This window comes from Microchirus variegatus, assembly GCF_963457635.1.
Source record: "Microchirus variegatus genome assembly, chromosome: 3".
Lineage (NCBI taxonomy): Eukaryota > Metazoa > Chordata > Actinopteri > Pleuronectiformes > Soleidae > Microchirus > Microchirus variegatus.
Genome location: NC_139804.1, coordinates 29,629,915 through 29,650,605, shown reverse-complemented (window position 1 = coordinate 29,650,605; position 20,691 = coordinate 29,629,915). Strand labels below are relative to the sequence as shown.

Genomic DNA, 20,691 nt, shown 5'->3' with positions numbered 1-20,691 from the left:
GACGGTGTGATAAAGTGGCAAGAGGAGAGAGAAAGCTCATACTGCCAAGTTCAGAGGCTCTTCAGGTTTCTCCTTTTCTGCCTTGTGTGTCCACTGTGTGAGACTTCAAAGTCCCCCCTTTATTCTCCCAAACATGTAGGTTTCTCCCTGTACATACTGCATCTCACTCAATCTCTCCCAACTTCTTCCTTTTTCTTGACTTCCTTCCCCAAACTATAAAATCTCTCTTTTCTTTGAATCATTAAACCTCTGTGAATCTTCTTCGTCATCTTATTTGTTTTGTGTTGTTTTCTTCTCTTCGCCTTGATCCCTGGTTCACAGCGTGTGCTGTTCTGTGGGCGGGTGATGAGGATGCAGGGAGGGCGGCAGCAGCGCTGGCAACGGGGACTGTGGAGTATGAGGTGGGGAGCGGGGCGGGGACTGATGCTGATGATGGTGGTGGTGGTGAAGGTGGTGGTGGTGGATGGGGGGGCCATAGTGTGGAATGACAGGTGGGGTCGCAGGGAGGACATAAGGAGTCGGGGATGGAGCCGGAGAGGATGAGTAGCCTCCAGCCATGCAGGAGTAGGCCGAGGTTCCTCCGTAGGAGGAGAGCATAGAGGTGGGCGAGCCTGGGAGGCCGTCTGCCAGCGGTTGATTGTAGAAGAAGTACGCACACTGGTGGATGAAACTCTCAATGATTGTCTGGTAGGTGCGAGTGGCAGTCAGGGCGTCCATGGTGGTGAAGTCTGGTCTCATCAGTGTGGGCCAGAAACAGATGGACAGGTTCTCACTGGTCATCAGGTTGAACTTGTTGTTCTGACTCACCCTGGCAAAAACAAACCAAAAAGGGGAAAACCGTTGGCCACAATTCAAAATGTGATTGATCTATTGCTGCCAGATTCACAAAATAAGTCACAATGAGCCAATTTGTGTAATATATTATGTTTTTATGGCCAAAATGTAATGTTGCGTTTCTTAATTAAATTAATCCAATGTAAAAGGTTTGTTTAAAGTTCTGAAAATATATCTGGCAACCCAAAATGAATCTCCCACAATCAATATGTGAGTCCTAACCTAGAAATTAACAATGACGCAAGGATTATTTTGTAGATACTTGTGAGTGTAGCTTTGAAATATTCAATTTTAAACAATTGCGTGATCTACCTATAGAATTGCTGTGAGCTACATGCTAACATGTGAACATGCTGATGTTTAGCAGGTATTGTAGTTTAGCTGGTTGGCAGAATAGCATTTTTACGCATTAGCAAGAAACAATAGAGTTGCTGTGAGCTACATGCTAACGTGAATATGCTGATGTTTAGCAAATATTGTAGTTTAGCTGGTTGGCAGACTACCATTTACGCATTAGCAAGAAACAATAGAGTTGCTGTGAGCTACATGCTAACGTGAATATGCTGATGTTTAGCAAATATTGTAGTTTAGCTGGTTGGCAGACCAGCTTTACTCATTAGCACAAAGCAAAAGCTGAATATAAGGGAAATGTTTCTAGTATAGCAACAAAGACCAAAGTTATGAACCTGCAAACCAATGTTGCTACACGCTATGCTACTATGCTAACATAATTAAAATTGCTACTGCAAAGTGTTCATTTAATTTACCCTTGAGTCTAAACATAGACGTCCTGTCTATTTTACAAGTCCATGTACTACTTTTGGCTTGGGACAGCTGAAGATGAAGCAGTAAAACTTATGGCTCTATTTTGGACATAAATCGCGAGCCGCCGAGTTAAATAATGTGTTCCCCTTCTCAGACTGTGATGGCTGAGAAGAGAGGTAAAACTGCGTTTTTATAAGACATTAAGATAACATATACAAACAGAAGTGAAAACTACAAATCATGACTCAACATCTACTCTGTCAGATTGTCACCGAGCAGCGGGGTAGTCAGCACGGCTGTCAAAAGCCGCCTCTGACCCGATCGCTCACTCACTTGTTTAAGTGGCTGGTGACATATTTGAAGACCTCGTAATTCTCCTTGGGGAAGCGGCGCAGGATGTCCTTCATCGTCTGGAAGCGCTGCTCCCTATCGTTGATCTCTGGATGGTGGCAGAGGAGAGGAGAGAGATGATAGGTTAGAGGAGGGAAGAAAGTGGCTGAAAGGGAAGATTAGGGGGAATCACAGGGAAAAGATTTTAAGGGAGTGAGAATGGAGAGTAAAGAACGACGAGGGGGCTCAGAGGAGGGCAGTGGAGAGGAGAAGGGCACAGTGTAAGCACCTGGACTTGACACTCAGGACACAGTGATTTCATCCTACAAAAAGGTACATACTTCACACATACATGTGATTTAAAAAAAGGACTCCATACTGCAGTACACAGAAGACAAAAAAAGACTTCGCACATTCCAGAGAAACATACCTCACATCCACCCTGCACAGTGTCCTACAAAATACAGCAACACGCACACGAAAAACACACACAGTATTGGGTGTGTTAAGCCTCATGGCAGCACAGAGTGAGTCAGAAGAGCTGACGTCACCAGCTAACACAGTCCATCCTGTGTGTGTGTGTGTGTGTGTGTGACTGCGAGCAGCAGTGAGAACAGCAGATGTTCTCCTCCACATCACAAACACGATTTACAATCAGGGAATTGGAGTGTGTATTCCCTCAATGAGGTCAGCGTGGATCAAAAACAGATTTGAGGAGAATGACTTCACACAGCCCCGCTTCCTCTCGCTGTACATCCATCATCAGTAATCATAACAAAACTAACTTCCTGCGGCTCAATTAAAAGTAATGCTGCCATGACAACATCCAACAAAATCCAATCCGCCCAAGATTATTTTCTGAACATTCCCTTTTCCTCCACCTCTCATTCTGGTAACAAATTAAATGCTGAGCCAAACTTGGCATTTCTTTTTTTTATTTTTTTATTATTGCTTGTGAATTAAAGCTTTCTTGAATTTGTCTTTACCTCCACCTCCCTTTCTTCTTTCACTCTCTCCTCTCTTCATCTGTTGCAACACAGACCACAGGAGCTTTGTCGTGTCTCGGTCACAGCTGAAGGCTCTCGCTGCGGCCATTAAAAATACACATGAACACATTCACGTGCATGTGCAGAGTTTGGAGAGCAAAGAAACCTTGCAGTCCCGGGGGGGGGGGGGGGATAAATCTCTCTGGCGACTAAGCTGTGCCTTAAATCTCCATTCTGACAGATTACATGACACAAAAACAAGAGGTGTTGAAGAGCGTGGGCGTGCCCTGGTTTATCTAAAATATGACTCTTCTGATGACTTCATTAGACAACCATTATCCACAGGGCTCCAGTGTCCCTCCATCCCTGCGTCCTCCGGCTTAAATCTCCCTTATATTCTCCCCTCTTTCCACCCTTCCCTCCTGCCTATGCCACCTCCTCAGCAAGTGGCAAATCCAATTCTCCCCATGGATGGATTTGGATTGTTAGAGTTTTTGCTTGTTAGGTTGAAGAAAAGTTCAGATAAAGGGAAGAGGATTTCAAGCAAAATCCAATACAACTCGGGTTTTAGTGAACAGCTCTGTCCACATGCCTCCCCTCCCCTCCCCTTTGAGGTGCAGCAGCCCAGGACTTACTGAAGGCCTCCACCAGCTCTCCCTGCATGTTGTAGGGCACCAGAGGCTCAGGCAGCTCGGAGAAGAAGGCCTTCATGGCTCCTGCTACGGTGTTCATGGTGAAGTCCTTCTCCACCAGGTCCAGGTTATGGTCTAAACAACAACAAATGGGCATGTGAGACATAATAATTTCACACACTTGAAACTGTTTAAAAGGAAATAAAAACATTTATTTCTTAGGAAATATAGAAATTATGTCACAAAGTCGATGAAGGCACTTTTGAAGAAAAAACACATGTATATAATATGTTACACATGTACCAAATACAGAGTAATTGAGAGGAAGCAGGCTATTTCTGTTACGTAATCATTTATGGAAGGGGAAGAATGGGTGGGGCTAATAAGTTAAACTTCTTTTCACTCCGTTTCAAGTATGCAACTTTATTTATGTGTTCTGTACATTTTGTTTGCATATTCTGTCTGGAATTTCCTGGTGTACCACATTTGATTTTGCATATTTGAAAAAGATTACACACGCGAATGCACTAAAGCATATAAGATTATTATTATTATAAGGTATAATAACATAATATAATACTCAGTCACCAACCCTACAATTGTGAAGTTTACGTTCAAAAAGTGTAGTGCGGAACTTTTAAATAATAACAAAAGTCTGTTACATTCAAACCAACCGCTCAATGTGTTTTATATGAAGACAGACAGAGGCAACAGCAACATTGTGCTAGTAAAGCTAGGCGGCAGCAAACAGGTTGTAGTACAAAGTGTCCAGGAAAAGACTCAGAAATGAATCCTGCCGCTGAGAAAAAAAACAAACCAAACATTCAGCAATTCGACAGGCTTTAAAAACTTTAAAGATTACTTAAATGTTTGACACTGCTTTTATAATACTGGTTTGAAAAGTCCATTATAGACAATGCTGCATATCAGTGGAAAAGGATTGTTGATGGGTTTATTTATTTGTCAGTTTCAGAAAAATAAAAGTAAAACTAATCATTAAGAGCGAGAGAGACAGCCTAAAGACCGCAAAACTACTTGTGCCACCTTGTGTGTGTGTGTGGGGGGGGTGTGTGTGTGTAAGTGACTTAATTAAAAAGTCATTTCCTGATAACATTTACTTCACAACGTCAGTATGTGCAGACAGAATAAGCAAACATAGATAAGGTTAGAGAGCTCTTGAGCAGTATGAGAGGGTCTACCACTTTGGGAGATTCCAAAGTGTGGCACTTTCTGCTGCAATAACTCATCTTAATCTTCAGCACAGTGATCAAGTGCCATCCTCAGTAAGGCTACGAGACACCTGCGCTGCAGTTTTCACCTGTAATTGTCTTGTCACATTGGCCCCGAGGCTCAGAATATTTCAAAGCAGGGCTTCAATTCTGATTACCTGAGCCGGGATTAAACCTCAGCCAGGCGTGTGCACGCAGTACACATACGTGCACACACTCACGGGCCCATCTTGCTCTGCTATCTATCTCGGCGGCGGCATGCTTCATTAAGCAAACCAATCTGGAGGTAATTAACTGCCCACACCAGGCGCTCACACACACACATACACACACACACAGAGGGGCAGGTACATGACTGAGGAGGCTGATCTACAGTCTTCAAGGAAGCAAAGGCCAATTCCCTCGGTAGAATTAACATTCTCTGGTTAATTAAGAAGGTCCAGGTTTATAGATAGAAGCACACATACAGTAGTACACATACTCATGGACTCATTTTATAGTAATTCATTTTTTTGGAAACATATGGTCCGGTCAAGGCGTGACGTAGAGTACGAAGGAGGACGTACCTTGGTCAAACTGTCGCTGCATGCTCTCCATCTCCGCCTTGTTCCCGCTGACCCTGTAGATGCCCTCTGTGCTCAGACCTGGGGAAGAGAGAGAGAGAGAGTGAGTGAAGGAGGAAAATGTTATTAGCTCAGTGTCCTTTTCATGCATTTCATTTGCCACAAATATCTAATTATTTATAGTAGCTACTTAATAACCATCACATTTGACATACTATGAGGTGCATAGAAAGAGCTGATGCAGCAGGGCTACTTGCAGGCTGCTTTAAACATTTTCTTCCAACACCGTATATCCTCTTTCAGCTAAACAGTATTAACACATTTATTAAAGCTGTAAAGCACTCCTGCAGGTCTGCTAAGAGTCCACTGGTGCACTTTAACAAACATGGGCTACTTTAATTTCTGCCATTTTAAAAAGGAGAATGTGTTTTTCTCCTAAAATTGAATTCAGACACACTATTTACAGCTGTGTGTGTCCATATTTTCTGTAGCACTTTGTAACAGGAAATTGGGAGAAAATCCACGAATTGACCTATGTAATGAATGTGTTCCCATTTAGAGTTGCAGAATAGTCCCACTGATAGCAGCAGAGGCAAAACCAGGTGTACAATCTCTCGTTGTGTTCTACTGAACCCACACAGATCACAGTACAAGAGTAACAGTAGTAACAAATTCAAAGACATGACATGTGCATGGATTTTAAACATGTGCATGGAGTTAAATATTGAGGAGGTTTTTGTTTTGATTTAGTTACATTTCTACCAACAAACTGCTGTATTCTCCAAGCTCACCATACAATGTGAAGTGACATTACTTCAACACTTTTAAACAATTAACTAGATCCCCTTTACATTTCTCTGAAATTGTTGTGACAAATAACTGCCCAAATATTTCATCTTTGTCTGTATATTTTCCTTTGCGGACCTTTCTGTGGTTCGTAAACACACATCAAACTGACTTAAGTGAATTGTGGTGATGCATCGTCTTTCTTCCCTCGTGACATTCTCCTAACGAAGGAAAACATCCACACATAGATAGGCTGGTGTGAGTGAATGCTCCAATTCATTTTCGTCCATTAATACTTTTTCCCAGTATACAAAAAGATAAGATTTCACCCCCCCCCCCCTCACCCTCGCCTCCCTCTTTGCTCACACTGGTGGCAATCAAGGGAGACAAAGAGCAATCCGGAGAGACTGAGGGGGGAGATAGGGAGTGGCAGAAAAAGAGGGAGAGATAGAGAGAGGCAGGGAGGAAATGAGAGAGCTCTCAGTCAAAGCACACGGCATCGATCCCTCCTTCTTCTACCAATCAATTATCCACAAAAGCTTTTCGAGCCAGACACTAGAAAAACAGGGATGGGATAGATAGGGAGAGGGGAGTAGTGTAGCAGTGGTGGGGGAGAGAGAGAGCGATGGGGAAAATAAGACAAGCGCCCATGGATGGAAAAAGATAGGAGGGTGAGTGCGAAGACACATCGGAGTTGGGGTCAGAGTGATAAAAGTGAGAGTCGGGGGGGAGAATAAAAGGATTACGATAAGGAGGGATACACACAAGGGTATGAAATATGCTTGAAACAGCACAGAAGAGATGAGAAGTCAGAAGAGAAGGAAAGTGTGAATATTTACAGATAACTTTATATACCTGTGGGTCAAGGGTTTCAAATTCATATCACCTAGGGGCCACCAAGTGTCTTTTCAGTCAGTAAGGGAAAAAGGTCCAACTTTTTTGAGAAAAAGACATTGAAATAATAATCTTAATGATGATAGTTCACATCATTTCAAAATAAAAGTGTTCTGTTTTGATACGGAATGATAATTCACAATATAAATAGATTTATGATGCAAAAACCAGACAGAAATAACTCAATTTGATATTAAGTGCTGTAGGCACTATTATCAATCAATATTTCTGTATATGTCACTGATCAGACTTTTGCGACTCCCACGTGTTGACTTCACAGCTTCCAACGGCATCTGGGAATGCAATTAATGCTACTGCACTTCACAGCTGCTCCTTTTTTTTTTTAACAACATCCCAGCTGATCGAGCATCAGCTGAGAGACCCCAACATTTCTCTGGGTTCAGCAGCCAAGAGGCTGACTTCATAGTTCACCATGGAGACAGGCAGTCGCCGGTGCTGCCCTTTACGTTGCTATGGCGGCTCCAACGGCCAGCAGCAATGCCTGCACACGCTGAAGCACATTCATCACGTTCGGCACCTAAGAGCAAAGCACACCGAGGCAACCACTCCTGGGACAAAGCCAGAGCTGAGGAGAGATAGCAGCAGTCTACTGTGGATCGATCTTAGGCAGTTGCTTTTTTTTTTTCTTTTTTTTAAGAAACTCAGAAAGCAACATTAACAACATAAAATACATTCCTATTATTCTTCAGGACAAAAGGCAGAGTTATGAAGCATGAATGAAAGCAACTACTTGGGAAAGAAAAAAATATATGCAGCTAGACAGAAGTGTATTTTACTTACACAAAAGCAATTAAGTATATACTGTGTAAGTATATATATAGGTTGACTACTATATGTATATACATATATATATACACACACACATATATATATATACATATACACATACATATTAATATATATATATATATTTTCATATACAGACATACATATATACACACACAAATATATATATATATATATATATATAGCACTTTGTGTGCAGGTTTCTCAATGACATTTTGTAAGAATACAGACTCAAGTTAACTCAAGAGTATTTTTGTTCAAGCTAGAGGGGAAAAGGGAAGGATGTAGGTCAAAGCTGCAGGTCCAGGATCAGCCACACGACGTCACTCATAATCACACACTACAGTGTCAGCGCTGCATGGCAATTTCCTGTGAGTGTCATTACATACACACACTACACATAGATACGGGATGAGTGAAGTCCGACTTGCAGCAACTTCATACTACCTCTTGTTTGTGTGTGTGTGCCGTTCCCTACAACATGAGTTGGTTTGTAAATAATATAGTTCTGCACACTAGGACTGCACATAATTATTTCCATAAGGTTACAGTTTAAGTTAAATCGAAAAGTGTTGAATATATGTTGATATTTTGTGGCCATAAAACAAATATATTCCGTTTTATATTGACATTTACAAATGTGTTTCTATTTTATGAAATAGTCACCCCTATAAATGTATGAGTTATCAAAATAAATAATTTTTCAAGCAACAACACAAGTCGCATTAAAAAAAGATGAGCCTAAATGTTACCAACTTACTAAAAACAAAACGCACACAAACACACATACACTCACCGCATGCTGACAACAGGAAGGGGCGAGAGCAAAGACCGTGGGGGAAGGAGGTGGATGATATAAACGGAGGAAAAACAATTGTGGTTGGGAGAATTGAGAGAGGTCACATTTGGACAGGAAAGAGCAAAAATATGGGTTAGGTAGTCGATGAAAAGAAATCAAATCTGACAAGTGAAGGTACTCTGAGAGACAGAGAGAGAGAGGGATGAGCACAACAGGAGAAACATAGACACACAAAGAAAGAGACGGTGGAGGAAACGGGAGGATTAGGAGAAATTCTGAAGGGGTAAAAAGTGGAAAACACCGGGTTACACACACACACACACACACACACACACTTTGTACAACCTATTCGAACTAGTGTTTCTCCTTCATCCAGAAGTAACTGCTGTGACTGCTTCAGTTAACATGTGAACAGCTAAGGTGAAATCTGACGTGATGTCTCGTTATCTAGAGCTTTGGCCCTACACTCCCACACTGAGCATGCACTAATCCAAAAACACACAGAGTCCAGAATCAGGACACAGATTACAGTGGAATGCACTGGCATGTCAGTGAGCAACGGGAATATTTTTGATATATTGATTCAATGCAATGCACATCCTGGATACTAATAAATAAGATATATATGATAATACAACAACCAACATCAAGTTCTCTGTAGTTTTCCTGGAAATGGTGACAGACGTGGTATACTCTTGGTTTTACTCTTTTGGATGTTTGGTGTAAAATGCTCCAAAAAACTACTTTTTAACTAGTAGAAGTACTTTTCTTGTTTGTTGTTCTGAACAAACAATCCAACAAAAAGATTTACCAGTTCATATCACAATTATTTTCTCTTTTTTTTTGCAACAGTGCTGTGAAAAGTCAAGGTGGTACTTGGCAAACTTCAGGTCTTTCAAACAGGGGTTGGTTGGATTATTTGAGAGCTTAATTTGCAGTTGATTTCCAGAGGAAATTACGGGTTCATTTGTGTAACACGTAGGAAGGATATGGAAGAAACTGAATATACTATCCCTCAGTATGTTTGTATGAGTGTGCTTTAAGTAGAGCTGAAACATGATTGGTTTGTGGACAAAACAAGATATTCAAGAACATCTTCATTTCCAGGTTTGACAAACACTGATCAATGTTTTTTAACATTTTATGGACCAAACGATTAATCGAGAAAATAATCGACAGATTAATTGATTACGAAAACAAACGCTAGTTGCAGCACTAGCTTTAAGCAAGGGGATTGTTTTATTGAGGCTGCCATCTTAACCCTGCCATGTTTCTACTGCAGCCCAACAAGACAAATCAGCCAGAACGTGCTTTTAATGTGTCAATGAGGACACCAACTCTACAATCCTGGTTTCAGCCCAAGCAAGAATAAGCATATGTGTTTTTATATCTATACACACACACACGCATTAACCCCACGCTAAGTCACGTTGGGTTTAGCATAATCGCTAGTGGCAGCGTGAGAAGGCAAAGCTGGTATCTGAGGTGGGCATGTGAACACAGCCTGGCAGGAGGGTAACATCTGGGCAACAGGGTACCACCATGGTTTGAAAAAGCTACATAACAAACATCTGTGCTCCCAGTACTCACGAAGAGGAGAGGAGAGAGCAGGTTCTCAATGTTTGAGGTAACAGCCTGAAAACCTGTTTTCACCACACCATTAGCTTACACTTACCATAGTGAAGGTTTATCTGTAGTGTTTCTGCTTCAAGTCACATAACCACTCCAACATGAAACACCATGACAAACCTGTCTGTTGCTTAAAATCCCCCCTTTTGGCTTTTGAATGTGGCACAGATGACTCATTCTAAAGCACAAATAACTGTGACTGTAACCACAGGCAACGTAAGCTGCCATAATCTGCTTGATGCCATTTCTTGGAACATATTTGGGAGTTGCCACTTTAAAAACACTTGATAATGATCTTCACGTAAAGAGCATTTTCACAGTTCTTTTAACCTTAGGTTTTAAAAACTCCACAATTTCTCAAACCTCACTAAAAGAGCAAGGTAGGGAGAAAATAAAGAGCAGATGCATGTTAAAGATGGAAAAAGATGAAATGTGAAGCAGGTACCAAAGATACAATATGAGGATCTGTACTCCTTAACTTGAGACTCTTACCTGTCATTTCAATAAAGCGGATGCACTTCTCAATGAAGACGGGGATCGGTCTTTCCAGGGAGACTACGGTGGACAATGGCACGCCAAAGTAGTTGCTCTCGATGGGTTTTGAGATGGAGTGCCTGGGCTTGGATCGTGGTTTCTGAGGAAAAACATTTAAAGAAAGAATGAAACACCGGATTGATTGGAGGATTCAGAAAGCCACATTTTCTTATTTTTTAAACTTCTTTTTATTATTTTGCAGAGAACAATCTCAAATGCAGAGTACAGAACAATATTACCATACAACAATTGGATAGAATCTGCTAAAATGAGGACAAAATAATCTCATCCCACCCTCCCCTTCTTGGTACACTCCCCCAGCACATAACAAAAAAAAAACATTGAGATAAACAGTACCTTTTCATATTTTTGAAACTGCTGACAGGGAATGTAACTGAAACGACTCGATTTAAATGGGAAAGACTGTTTAACGTTTGTACCAACACACCCATCGAGCACATTCCTCCAAACCTTACACTGATAAGTAATCACACATTCCAGTCTTAAACCCTGTTTTGTGCGTTTGAGAGATATATATCAGCCTCCGCCTCTTCATCTTTGCCCTTCTTTCTTTGGCACCCTCCTGCGTTTTTCTCTCTCTCTCTCTCTCTCTCTGCACTGCAGTTCTCAGATAATCAAACACCTTAAGTTCTTGTTTAATTACTTTTAACCCTTGTTATTCTCCTGTTAAGAGACCTCTAATACACTCGTGAAACATTCTCTGCCCGGCCTCCTTATGGCCAAGGCATCAGCAGTAATTGTACAGTCTTTTAATGGTCTTCAGTGGGAAAGTTTTGAAGGCCCCCTAAGGCCTGGACCTCTAGTAGGTTTGTAAGCCTCCCGAGGCTCTGTCCAGGCCGGAAGGTAGTGAGGCAAGGCTGCATGCTTGAGTGGACACAGACTGTGGGTGCAGGCCTGAGACACAGACACAAGGAAAGGAGCAAGGAGTGCTCATTAGATAGAGGGAGCTCAGCAAGCCCTCTGCTCCGGATACTGGCCTTGCTGCACCAAACATTTTCCATACCACAAATACACACACTCACTCACGACACTGCCGTATTCAAGGAAACAAGCATGGAAATGCTAATTAAGACCGGGGTGCTCGCCCAAGCTTTTTTCTGCACTTCTGAATATTTAGAGAAATAATTCTGTTATCCGTCGTATTTTACCGCAGGCTCAATATCACCATGCTATCATTTTTTATGAGGTTTTCTACCAAACACAGCATGAGCGAAAACTTATGCAGCGCCCATAGTACGGGAGAATATGTAGATGTTAAAAATACATAATTATCTTTGCATACGAGGCTCGGTGATGAAGACTGCTGTGATAAATGTTGTAGCAGCAGTCTTCTTGGCTCTAGTCGCATTACAATATACACTGTAATGTTCTCAATTTTAGTCAATTTTGAAGTTATTATTGATGATTCAAAATGTATTTGTATTTTAATGCTTACTGCTCAAAACAAAGTGAGCAAATTCCATCACAGTTCACTACTATATTTACAGTTACTGAAAGCCAAATTATGGTTCTCTTTTATTCCGCTAAAAAGCTAGTAGTAGAGTATCTATCTATGATGTCATTGGAACGGTTATTGTTTCAAAGAGACAATATTTGTTTTTGTCCCATAAAAACCCTGTATGACTAAGGCTAAGGTGTTTATCTGTAATAAGCTCTGGGAAAAAGAGCACCGTCACTACTACTTCTATGAGGTGACTCAGCAACACTGACTGGCTTTACTGGAAGAGTCCACACTCCATTCAACAAAAACATCCACTGAGGAAATATGTAGGTGAAAGAATTGCAATTTCCCAGCGAGACATTCAGCGTTTCCCGTTTATCTTTCCCTTACGACCCCACATGAGTGAATTCCTAACAGTATCTCCTTCACAAATCACTCTGAGCTACCTCCCCCCGCTGTCGTGCCCAATCCTTCTGTAACACTTCCCATAAACTCTCGACACTCCGACACCAACACACGACGTAGGGTTTAGCTGAGGATCGAAGCATGAATTGTACAAGTGAGGTTTGATCACGTGTTCCCCACGCATATTTAAGTGAACTGAGTGGCTAGTAATAATAGACACAATTTTACCAGACTTGCTGCCAGCTTGTTTATTTTTAAGTCCAAATGGCATCTCATGGTCTATTTATGTCTTATCACACTGGCTGTGTTGTGTATCTCTGTTCAGCACTCGCTGTCTCTCCCCCCTTCTCTCTCTGTCGAGCATTTTTTCCTCTCTTACTTTCCTCTACCCCTGCAGTTTTGCCTTCTGGCCACTCCACGGAGTTGCTGACTGAGACAGGACACGTTGCCAGCACTACGAAGACAAAACAGACCTCTACCACAAAAGACAAACAAAACAGTTCCTTAATAATAACATAGGGACAACATGGTGTGCATTTACATACACTTTATGCTGTAGAATGCTGAAAAACAAAACCACAATTCCCTCTATCACGGTCAATCCTTTCTAACACAACGCTTATTTCTTGCATAAAAACACTGGTCTGGAACTAGGTGAATGAAAAATTTGAGGCATTCCTCTTACTGGCTGAGGAGGTTTGAAAACTGCTGGGGAGGAAAGAGAAATAGAAAGGGAGAGGGGACATTTCTGGCCTTTCGCTGGGGACAGTGGTACAGAAACACAGTTGGTCAATGGCTAATAGTTTTAAAATGGTTTCAGTAAGAACTGGCAGATAAGATGATAATTCTACAATTTATATTCTGTCTGACATATGAATTTGGTCATTTCGTCATCATAAAGAAGAGTTTAAAACCATTTACCGTCTGGTTTCTTCAAACTTCATCTAATGTGAAACTGTGACTATTTCACAGTGAAATAGATTACAATAGATTTACTAATAAGGATCATTTTAATCATGAAAACAACTGTGGCCATAATCAATAAGATTTCAGTCCAGTCTAATTTCAGTGATGCTGACTGGTTGACAGTACTGAACAAGGATGGTGTTTACAGTGCATAAATCCAAGCCTTCACTCCAGAGCTAACAGGAAATCTGACTTGTGGCTCGTTATTGACCAAAGTTCACACAAACGGTAATGGCTTGGTTGTATACCAACCCCATAGTCACTCACTGCTACACTTTCTCTAGTGATCGCATAACTCGATAACATGTCATCCTGGGGGGGTTATTTCAGGCTGCAGGAGACTGACAATTGGCTTTTATCGTCGAGACAACTGCTTAGAAAACAGGTGATGGAACTTGGTCACTTTGTTACAAACACAAGCCAGCCATAATGTCCTGTTGAACGTGGACATCTAGATCCCAGAACCTGCTGTAGGACACAAATCAGTGGTACTAATTAGAGTAATGATGAGGACACCGAGGAATTCAGCTGGCTTTCATTTTCTTGGGGGATTTGTTCTAAAACATGGCTTAAAATGTGTTATGTGATCCTTTATTGATCCCTCATTCGACTTGCTCCCCTCGGAGTACAAGGTCAGGGCAGGGCAGCGTTGGGTAAAGTGAGTGCTACTGAAGCTACACTTCCAAACTATAGAGACGGAGCTGTTCACTTCTGTTGGTAGTCTGAAGTATAAGCAGTTAGTGTGATATGATAGCCTTTACACAGGTACATCACAGCTGAGCGTGTGAAAACAATAAGCACTCCACTCTTGTTCCACCCAACTGACAGCAACGGTAATTATCCCAGACACACGTGCGCAACATACGCAGCTATAACTCCTATTCAGCAGGCAATTCTGTGCCTGTCGCCGTGTAAATGAACAGCATGCCAGGCTGATAAGCCTAATGGTGTACGGTCAAAAGTATCACCACAACACATCTTAGGGACAAGCACAGAAACAGGCTGGGAAATGAGTGAAGGTAGAGCTACTGGCGTGTCCAATAAAAAGAAGAAAAGGAAAGCAATGGAGAGAATGAGAGCGAGAGAAAAATCAAGTGTGAAATTAATATGAGAAGCAGAGAGTATGAATCAGTGAGAAAGGAAGACACACTGTAAATAAAAGAGAATTGGAAGGAGGGGGGAAAATGAAGAACAGCTACTTTACTGCAGTACCATAACAGATGACAGTAAACAACATCAGCTTAATTAACTAAATGACACTGCTGTTGATCACTGGATCAGTGATGCAACTGAATCCTTTGGCATTTATGTTGTCAAAGGGCACAGTGAATGTGCCATTGAGACAAGAAGCCATTAAAGAAGTGATGCTGGAGCTAATGTGATTCCACCTTTGTGTTCTGTAGATTACAATTAAGGAGTGACACTTTTATTCAAGTACATGACTCCTGTGCTGTGATTCTCTCGTTTGCTCATTACTACTACAGTTCCTGGAACAGCAAGGATGTTTAGAGCTACTGTGCGGAGACGTAACATTAGGGTCCATCACTCATTATGCACCACTATAATAATAATAATAACAATAAGAAAAATCGTGGAGAATGTGAAATATAATTATTTCAGCAGCTTTAATAAACTGGGATATATGAAGCAACTATACATATACAAGTGCACAAGCAGATGTAATGGTGTGTATAATATTGTGCCTTTGCTCCTATTCATTTACAGTTTCTGCCTTCTGGTTTAGAAGTTTAGTGGTTAAAGTCTGTCTCTTTTCCTCTGATGATCTGGCTAGTTAACAGAGCTCCCACAGAGCTGTCAGAAATATGGCAGATAAGCTAAAAGAGGAACTCTTACAGTATGTTGATAAGCTATTTGTCAAATATGGTGATAAATGTAGTTATACCACCATAGCAAATAGGGGTTGAATCTGAGAGAGACCAATACTGGTATGTTTAGATACATTTAGATACATTTTATCCACTCTTCTTCAAATTTGTACTATGAAAACACTTCACATCAGGACATTGTACTATTCACTTAAGAGGTTTACATACATAAAAATATTTGCATATTTAAACATATGTACACACTAACACTAACCTTTGTATTTCTCCTCAGGCTTTTCAGGATATTTCTCCTTTTGGGGTCTTCGTTCTCCTCGATGGAGTTGTCCTTCTGGGCTCCATCATCCTGGCTAGCCTTGGGAGGACCCCCCATCTCATCATCACTGCCTATTGAGAAGCTCGTTCTGAAACTGCTGAACTTGCCAAGTCGTTTAGATCTGTCTCTGTAAAGTTTTGGCTTTATTCCAATGGCAGACAATTTTCTCCTCCGCTCCAGTGAGCTGCTATCGGCTTCACTGTCTGAACCATTCCCACCAGCACTCCCATTGGCATGACCCTTGTTGGCATTGCGGATGGTGATGATTTTGCCTTGTGTGCTGTCATGAGGGACAGAGTAAATGGTCTCCTCCTCTGTGAGTCGAGGTTTGCTCACAGCATCCATGGGCTCCGAGTAGTCTGAGGGGTCGTAGCCACCATCGCTTCCTGGTGCCCAGGTAACAGCTTGGGCCAAGGAACGGCGGTTGGTGCCACCTTGATGGTCCATGTATGGGCTGAGGTTAACCTTGCGCACAGGCTTGGGCTTCACTTGAGGAGGAATCTTGTTGTTAAGCTTGCTCTCAAAGGTGCTAAGCTCAGAAATGACAGAAAAGGTATCACTTGAATCCAAATCTGGCAGCTTGAAGCTTCCTAAGTGAGAACACAGACTACCATCATCCCTCAGGTTGGGGTAAGGTGGTGATGGGTCGATATCTTCCTCCGAGTCCATAAGAATGTTAACTGGACTGGGAGAGCCACAGCGAGGGCTGATGCTCTCATTCGTACATGCCTCAGCCACATGATCATACATGTGTGTTGCCTCAACAATAGTGCGCTTCTCTACAACATCTTTGAGGAAGGGCTGAAAAAGGTCTATCTTATGAAGCCCCCCAACTACCCCACCATGTCCACAGATAACTGTGTTAAACCTAGCCTCTATTTCATGTGCCAGTTCATCTCCCTGACTCACTTGCTCCTTAGCTGACTCGGAGTCTGACAGCTCCATCTGACTCTCCCCTACAGCTAACAACTGGACTGGGATGATGTCTTGAACCTCACACAGGAAAGCACATAATGTCTCCATAGAGGCCTTGCGCCGAGCAGAGTAAACTGCAATGTATCCATGGACTAGTCTGGTTTTGCGGAGGGAGAACGTGGAATGGAAAGAGAGCAGTGACAGCTCAATACTCTGCCTCTGACCTCCTATACTGAGATCCAGCAGAATGGAGGTGCCACTGCTAAGAGTAGAGGCAGGGCGACAATGCTGGGGCAACAGGAAGGGAGCAAGGAGCTGGTCTAGGTCGTACGTATCTCCACACATCATACACATGACTATCTTCAGGTCTGCCTCTAGGACTGGCTGGGACTGAGAATCTCTGAAGGCAGATGATGGAGGCAAGGGGGGAGAGCTGCTCCCTATGCTTCTCCTCGTTTCTAAGAGGCCCTTCAGTATCTGGTTGAGCTGCTTTTCGCCGACATTACGTGCATACCCCATACCTGGGGAGGCAGGGTCTAAGTATGTACACTGCAGCTTTCCGGCCATCTGCTGCCCTTGTTGAATAAGAGTCTGAGCCGTCTCTCCCCCAATATCCCCTATGGACCCGACCCCCCGCTTGGTGACCAGAAGGAGGGACAGTGGAAGTTGGGCTAAGCTATTTTCCCGTTCCCTTCTGCTTATAGTCGACTCCCTGAGTTTCTCTAGACTCTCGACAACATAAGAGAGGGATTCCTTTGAATTGTACAAACACAGGCAACCATGGGGTGTGAAGGTTGGTGTATGGAAGGAATTGACTGGTAGACGTACATTGCCCTCAATAGGACGTAGTGTTAATTCATACATCTTGCCATCTAACACATACCGGTCATCACTGGTGCACAGGGCTCTTATCTCATTTGCCATTTCCCTGGCTAGGCCATCTTTACCTAGGATGACAAGATTTATCCGTTCAGCCCTCCCCCCCTCTAGTCTTGAAATGTCTGATGATGGATAGCGGGTAGGGAATCGGGAGGCTAGTATCTGTTCTATCTTACTGTCCACACAGTGGGGGCTGTTGGGACAAGTGTCCTTAGTGGGGTGGTAAACAAAGTGGATATGTTTCAATACCAGAGCATCCCTTTCTGCCTGCAGCTTTTGCAGGGCTTTAAACCTTTGCTCCTCACCCAATACCTCCTGAATGGCTCCCATTTTCTCTTTACTTGGCTTTGCATCCACTTCCAGCTCATAAAAGAGCTCTGAGTATTCAAGAAGAAGTTCCTGAAAGTCCTCTTTTGCTCGGTCAATGATTTCCTTCTGGTGTTTGTTGTAGATATCCAGATATTCAGCCTCTTCCAGCCACTGGTAAAATTCTTCATTCATTATGAAGCTTCGGGCCTCCTCCCAGGGTTTCCCTGGTGTGATGAAAGGAGAGACGCTTAGTTTCTCCTTGAACTCCCATCTCATCTCAGCTCGTTTACGCTCATTCCTGAGCTGCTCCAGGTGGTTCTCATAGATAATTTCAGCTGGAGGAGTCTCCAGAAGGTCCTGGGGGATTCGATCATCCTCCATGTTATCAATGTGTGGCGTGGTCTCCCAAGGGGTGTCATCTAAAACCACAAACCACTGAGAGAAATCTCTCTTTGTCTCAAGGACTTTCTGAACTCCAGACCAACTTAGATGGTCTATCTCATCCAGCTCTGGCAACAGTACAGACAGGGCCTGTGGTAGAGTGGTTAGAAAGGCCTTCCTACGTTTCTCTATATGGTCTTGTTTGAGTCTATGTACATGCTGTTGGAACAGCTTCTTGGCTTTAGCCGTCCCCTCAAGAAAGACATAGTCCTTGTACTCCTGGGCAGACTGCATGCGACGACTAACGCTGGGCCATGATTCATTGTGGTTATTCACAATTCGGTTGACCAGCCACTCATAGCGGTCTTTGGCTGAGGCAATTTGTTGACTCTGCTGTTTCAGTGCCTCAAAGTAAGGGATAATTTTGGGCTTTCCCCTACCCTTGTCTATTAGCTGAATCAGTGTTAGAAAAGCTAGGTCAACATTGACATTTGAGCGTGCCGATGTTTCTACCACCTGTAGGTTTTTCTTGGCAAGGGCAAAGGTATGCGAGTCTTTAATATATCGCTCAACTCCTTCATCACATTTGGTCAGAACCAGTACTACGGGTTTCTTCGTTTTGGCAAGCTGGTTATACAGGTTGGTGACAAACTTCATCTGGTCCTCAAAGCTACGGTTCATACCCCTGCTCACATCAACACAGAGAAGGAAGCCGTCCACCATAAGCTTGCCTTCAGGCATCTGTTTCTGCTCAAAGTCCTGCTCCAGCCCCAGCTGATCTGTGCAAAAGTACATCAGTTTCTCAGCTGAAGCCAGCTTGGTAGAAGCTGCCCTCTTGATGTAAGGCTGGAGTGCAGTGCTTCTGTGAGGCTGAAATGTTTGATCATCAATGAACTCTGTCTGCTCCACCACATTCATACGGCATTCTGGCCCCTCCTCCATCGTCCGACCAGACTCTCCCCAGAACAAGAAGTGGTCATTGTTCACCACACGTCCCCCGAAGTCACTTGTGCTGAGAACAGAGGTGTGGTCTAGGTAGAAGTCATCTGCACTCGGCCGGACAAATCGGTTACACAGGCAGGATTTGCCTACGCCACACTGGCCCTTCTCCTTCTCTGTGCCGGACAGCCCAACCACGACCAGGTTGTAGGTTGGCGTCCGCACATCTTGCTTTTTGGCCATCATCATCGCTGGCAGAGGCTCATCCTGCCATGCTGGCCACTAGCTCTAGGGAGAGGAGAAGGTTGCTGAGGAAGGAGGGTTTCCATGCAAGGGGAGTTTATTGGGCTGGAGAGTGACCCTGTATGATAGTGACAGAAAGAGAGAGAGAGCAGATATGATTAATGAAAACACATTCCATTTCAATCACAGGTTTTATCATCAGAAATCTATTGTGTCTCTCATTGAGGTTCCTACGATGTGCTGTTAATAATGTTTAATCTGTGATCCTATGTTTTGCAGTGAATGTTTCCTGAAGAGATTGAGGTCAGTGGCAAAGCTGCTGGAATGCTGCACATTAATTAAAACAGCTGTAGCTTAGTGAAAGCATTTACATATTAGATTACACAAGTGCACTGTTAAACTGGCTACCCTCCACATTATACCCCCCATGTTTGCTGAGGCTCTATATGTGTTTTAGCTTATTATCTGCTCCATATCTAATAGTTTGGTTGGTCATCTCACTGCTAGCAGCAGTAAAATAAAGTTGTGTATGTTTTTTGCGATCACAAAAAACACATATGCATGTAAAACAAGCAAAACATGCAGACACACGCACACACACACCACCACTGTGGTACACTACGCGCCCTGCACCGTCGATTGAAAGACATACACAGGAAGATGAAAGTGGATAAATGTTCCAGAGCTAAAGTTACTAATTGGCCAACTAGGGAAAGCCATCTGAATTTTAAAAGGCTGCACTGCATGTTGGCTGACTTGTCTCCATCAAAAACACGTTTCCTCTGTTCCTCACCAAATAGCCCTGCACAAACAGATCAAAGTTGGCAGACGTATCATTACTAATATCTAAATATGTAAAGCAGATGTGATTTTGCTGGAAATAGCATGTGCACCAGAAACACACATGGCAAAAATTAATTAATGAGTGTGAAGATGAGGAGTTTTATATGCTTTTTAATAATAATAATAGAAAATGTCTCTCTTTACAGGACAATTTGTAAGAAACAGAAACCTCCCAATAGGACAAGACAGCCAGCACACAGCGTGCAGCATGAGACCACCCCCTCCATGTCATAACTGAGGCGTGAATGTATTAAAACAGACATTAAAACCACTATTAATCATGAAAAGCTCTTTTGACAGAGTGCACAAAAGCAGACAAAGCCTTCACGGCAGTGGAAACGGGAGTTTGTCAGACAACAGAGAACTGTGTGGATGCACAAAGATGAACTTCAAAGTCTAAT

The 20,691-nt window shown here is 42.7% G+C and overlaps 1 protein-coding gene across 1 annotated transcript; it reads right to left on the bottom strand.

Moving 5' to 3' along the window:
• Positions 1 to 307: 307 nt before the first annotated feature.
• On the bottom strand, positions 308 to 19,453 carry arhgap35a (Rho GTPase activating protein 35a; the record flags this gene model as incomplete). Its single annotated transcript, XM_083886696.1, has 6 exons — positions 308 to 808; positions 1,933 to 2,038; positions 3,551 to 3,682; positions 5,343 to 5,420; positions 10,747 to 10,888; positions 15,722 to 19,453. 6 exons carry the CDS (start codon positions 19,451 to 19,453, stop codon positions 316 to 318), a joined length of 4,683 nt encoding a protein of 1,560 aa, XP_083742822.1. The 3' UTR covers positions 308 to 315.
• Positions 19,454 to 20,691: the final 1,238 nt, after the last annotated feature.